At 43.4% G+C, this 5,171-nt stretch overlaps 1 protein-coding gene across 1 annotated transcript; it reads right to left on the bottom strand.

Moving 5' to 3' along the window:
• Nucleotides 1–1,404: 1,404 nt before the first annotated feature.
• On the bottom strand, nucleotides 1,405–4,883 carry LOC131231455 (receptor-like protein kinase ANXUR2). Its single transcript, XM_058227646.1, has one exon. The coding sequence runs from the start codon at nucleotides 4,416–4,418 to the stop codon at nucleotides 1,713–1,715; it is 2,706 nt and encodes a 901-aa protein (XP_058083629.1). The 5' UTR covers nucleotides 4,419–4,883; the 3' UTR covers nucleotides 1,405–1,712.
• Between the last annotated feature and the right edge of the window lie 288 nt (nucleotides 4,884–5,171).

Genomic DNA, 5,171 nt, shown 5'->3' with positions numbered 1-5,171 from the left:
CCTACCTTGGTTTCGGTAGCTCGCAAGCATGGCTAGGCTCACAAATGGGCCAGGCTGATCAACCCAATCAGTTCAAATTTTGTGTCGCAGACCAACCCCAGCGCAACCCATTTGCAATGAGGCGAAGTAGAAAGAGATTTTCGGCGTAGAGACCTTTCTACTCTTCTTTCTGCGTAGACTACATTCAGTCCTCAGCAATGTTTTCTTCAGCATGGTCAGTGTTTTAAAACCCTGACTGGACAGTCTAGTGTAGAGATATGGGTTAGCTGTTAATGCAGTTCATACCAATATTTTCATATATCTCCATAGAAATGTAGATGGGGCACCTAACTAGCCATATCTACATATCTATGGAGATATATACATATCCATGGAGCTATACACAAATATACATATGAGCTGTATTAAAAGTTAACCCCTATCTCTACATCTAGTTGGACCAGTTCACTATCTTCCTTCTGAAATTCACATAGATAACAAGTGTTTTGAGTTGGGTTTGGAAAAAATGACCTCATTACTTAGAAAATCAGGACGTAGCTAGGCGCTCAAGGCCAGACTGATTGGACCACTTTCAACCGACCTGCTGATAGAAACGGGTAGAATATTGGCTCTAGCTCTCTAGTTTTTCCTTGTTGGTTTGTTTATAGTAAAACCATGCAATGAACAAGTGGTATCAGAGCCAACTGTTCTTTGTAGCTGCGTTTGGATGCTCAATGGAATTGAATTGCAATAATTCAGTACAGTAGAGAGCAAATGTTTGAATTAGAAGTAGCCCCACTGCCTTCATAATGCAGGACTAGTGCCCAAATTGCAATTTCTATTATTTGAAGTCCAAGTTGAAATGAGTCGCTGTGATTGAAGCCATGATCTGTACATTCAAATTCTCATACCAGTTGTTGAGTTACTAGCAATTGCAGAATTTATATAGAAATCTATTGAAATGTTGTTCATGTTCCCATTTTCTCTTCCTTGTTTGTGAGACTGGTTGTGTGAGTTTTGTATTCCCTTCCTATAGTTTTGTTAAGCCCACATGAGAGTAGAGGCCTCCCCAGTTACACAAGTGTGCTATGACCTGAGCTTTCAATCAGGTAGGCCACACTGTTTGGATCTTCTGGCCTAAAAAACCATTCCAAACAAACCCTAAAAACACACCTATTTATTTCTAACAAGCCCTAAAAACAAACCAATTCATTTCTATTTTGAAATTTACGTAGAAATAAATTCAACTTTGGTATCCTACAAACAAAATTACATGAACAATAGGATATTAGCTCTCTAGACAGGATGGACAGGCATTCATGATTCATCACTTTGGATTATCTAAATGGAGGGGGGCAAAACAGCAGTAAAAGGTCATTTTCTGAATATTCTTGCTCTTAGATGGAAACATCATAATCAATCAAATAAGAAGGACTTAGACAAACTTCAATTAAATTTGAAAAAAAAAAAACAGTCAAAACATGAAGTTAGTAGTTGTATTGAATCTCTCTATGATACAACTATCTATCAGTTTCAAGAACCTGTCTGATATATACTCTGAAAGAGAAACACATTTTGACCAGTAAAACCATCATCTGAAAAAACTTACATTTTATTGCTTAAAGTACGTTGCCATCATCAGCCTATCTGATTCAAGTGGCTTACAGACATGTCACCTGTGCCATCTTGAACAATCATTTGAGATCGGCCGGCTGGCCAGGCCTAGAACATCCTTACCGCCCCTTTGGATTGATGAGTTGTGAGAACACTGCATTTGTATTTAGATCCGAAACCTCGCTCACCTCGCTCTCGCCCCCAATGCTCAAGTTGCTTCTGTGGCTGCCTGAATTGTTGTTTTCCGAGAAGTTAGCGGCCCCATTTGTCATCAGGATCGCACCATCGGTGCTCTCCTGCAGCTGAAGTGCGAATTCGAGATTCCACAAGACATCCCCCATTGGCGGTCTCTCCACACCCTGATCAGACAGGCATTTCTCTGCTGTCTCTGCAAACTTTTTCAGGCACTCTGGATTGATCTTGCCCTTGAGATGAGGATCGATGATTGCCTCGAGAGTTCCCTTCCTCTGGCAGTGTAGGGCCCAGTCCGCGAGACTGACCTGTTCCTTTGGAAGGCTTGGATTGAGCGCAGGCCTCGCGAGCAAGACTTCGAAGAGAACCACACCGAACGAGTACACATCGGATTTTTCCGTCAGCTGCTGTCTTCTGAAGTACTCGGGATCTAAATACCCAAAGCTTCCTTTCACCACTGTACTAACATGGGTTTGATCGATGGTCGGGCCTGTTTTGGATAGCCCAAAATCGGATACCTTAGCAACCCATTTCTCATCGACGAGAATGTTAGTGGTTTTCACATCTCGATGAATGATTGTATACTTGGCGCCTGTGTGAAGGTAGTGAAGTCCCCTCGCTGCTCCAATGCAAATCTCCAACCTCTGCTTCCATGAGAGCGGCGGCGCTTTGGTCTTATAAAGATGTTCCCTCAGAGTCCCACGGGCCATGTAGTCATAAACCAAGATCATCTCATCGTTTTCATCGCAGTAACCGATCAAAGAAACCAAATGCCGATGCCTTAGCTTGGAAAGCATCTCAATCTCAGTCTGGAACTCATGAATACCTTGTTCTGAAGATGGGTTTGCTCTTTTTATAGCTACCTTCGTCCCTCCATCAATAACTCCTCGATAGACCTTCCCGAAGCCTCCCACTCCAATAACAAGGGACTCATCGAAGTTCTTCGTGCCCTGTTTTATCTCGGCGAAAGAGAAATGCCGGCAAAGGCTAACAGCCAAGGAAGACAGGTGACTACTGGTACAGCTCTTGCCTGAGATTGTCGACTTGCTAGTAGTGCTGTGTGAGCTCGATCTGCCATAGATTGGAAACCAGCCCGATGTGCCACCATACTCCCTGTCGGGGACATTCTGACGTTGGTAGACCGCAACACCAATGGCAAGCACTAAACAAACAGCAGCGGCCACTCCAGCAATGGCAATGATCATTTGGGCCCTCCCTTTGGATTTTCCCAGGTTGCCAGCTATCAGCACAGAAGCTTCTGCCGCAAGAAGCATAGGCGTTGGCACCGGGTTGGGCCCCGCCAAGTTCCCAGTTGTATCATTCAGCTTGAAGATCTCCAACCCATTGAGGATCGAATCATAGAATTCAGGCTTTTCTTCGGCAGATGGGTGTAATGCCACCCATAACTGATCATCGCCGGGCCCATCATTAACATACACTGCATAGTCCTTGTAAACCGGCACGGCCTGCGACCCCGACCATGCAATAACATCAGCACCATCCTGTGCTGTCTCATTGTTTAGGAAAATATCGAAAACTCTCTGGTTAATCTTGTTCAATTGCAGCTCACAGAAGTGGAATCTAACCACATACATGAAATTCCCATCAACTTGAAAGGTCCAAGTGAGATTATAGTTCATGTTGATCTTCGAATCGGGTCCCATCGATCTTGCTGTTCTGTAAACATTGATCGGAGCAATATACGCAGGCATTGTCTTTGGATATTTGATTTTAACCTTCTCACTATCGGAAAATGTGACACCAAATGCAGCGCCATATAAATACGGCGAGTCATCATACCATGTCCGACTGAGGCCAGAATCGTTACTTGCCGGTATATATTGTCCACCGACATTTAGTCGGTACATAGTCTGTATGGTTGAGGCCCCAACATCAATGGTCTGATCAGAGAACCCCACCAGTGTTGCAGGTGAGTTGAAGATGTCGGGTATCGGAATTACCTCAATTCCATTGATGAAAGCATAAGAACCGTTGTGTTCATCGGAAGGTGTGAACATAAGGTTTAGATTATTGGAGATGGGAATCAAAGAGAATTCTCTGATTATGTAGGCCTGTGTGAGAGCTTGTGCTGTAATGGCTGCGCTGAAATTGCGAAGGATCGTAACCCCATCTGCAACAACAGCGAAATACGAGTCGGTGGAATTTAGGCCGCTGTATGAAGATGGGTAGAAATAGAGACGGAGCCAATACCGCTTTCCTGCTGAGACTGGAAACTCGTATGCCGATTCCTTTGAGAAGACTCTGGCCATCATGTAGGGGATTTGTGAAGGCAGAGAAGGGTCTTGGAATTTGGCCTTGAAGGGTTGTGAATTGTCCGAAGAGACAAGAAACTTGGAGTTGGAATCGCCAGACCATTTCCGACCATCAGCGTCAACATCATCGGATGAATCCCCGCAAGACAAGAGAATGGAATCCGATGATGGGGAGACGCTGTTGGATCCATTGAAGATGTTGAAGAGCAAAATGAGAGAAATTAAGATGTGGGTATTGGTTCTCATTGCTAGAGAGAAAGACCCTTTTGAGGAAATGGAAGGAGGAGGTGAGAGAAAGAAGAACGAAGAAGGTTTGATCGGAGCGTACAGGAAAACAGGGGAAGGGAGAGAATAGAACATGTTTTCCTGTACGCCCAAAGAACAGGAAAACGATTTCTGGGTTTTCTTCTCCTCTTAGGTGATTGTTCTATATCTATCCCATGTTTCTTTCATTGAATTTTCTTTTACTGGATCTGTTTGAATTGAACCAGATAGAGAGAACGAAGAACAGAGGAAGAGAGAGGAGGATTTTTTTTCTTTTTCTTTTTTTTTTCGCTCTGTTCGATCGGGCGTTGATGGGTGAAAGGAGTTCGTTAGAGATGAGCGATTGATAACAAAAACGGAAATTCTCAACGCGACGCTTGGTTTGAAAAACGCGTTTGGGAGCTTGAATTCAGGTAGTTAATTGCTGTAATATCGAGGGTTTTGTTGTCATTAGTCTTTTTGAATGATATGTGCTGGGTTCGTCGCGCACAGATAGCCACGTGGATGAAACTTTAACAAGATCCACTCCGTCCATCAGGTATGGAGATGTATGTTTACCTTGGAAACAAAAAATTATGACCATACAAAACTCAAGTGGACCACACCTTGGGAGAATATTGAGATGAGACGGCCACCATTAGTTTTGGGTAAGGCCCACCATGGTGTTTAATGTCATCCAATCCATTCATCTTATGTATGTCATGACGATGAAAGACGTACCCAAAATAAAAGTATTTAAAAATCCCGGTAGATTATACCACGCGAATTTAGAGGAATTTGGTGTGGCCCACCAAAGTGTTGAATCTGCCTCAATTTTAGAATAAAAATACAAAAAAGTGGTGATTCACT

Source organism: Magnolia sinica, chromosome 17, assembly GCF_029962835.1.
Source record: "Magnolia sinica isolate HGM2019 chromosome 17, MsV1, whole genome shotgun sequence".
Lineage (NCBI taxonomy): Eukaryota > Viridiplantae > Streptophyta > Magnoliopsida > Magnoliales > Magnoliaceae > Magnolia > Magnolia sinica.
This window is presented reverse-complemented; position numbering and strand designations above follow the sequence as displayed.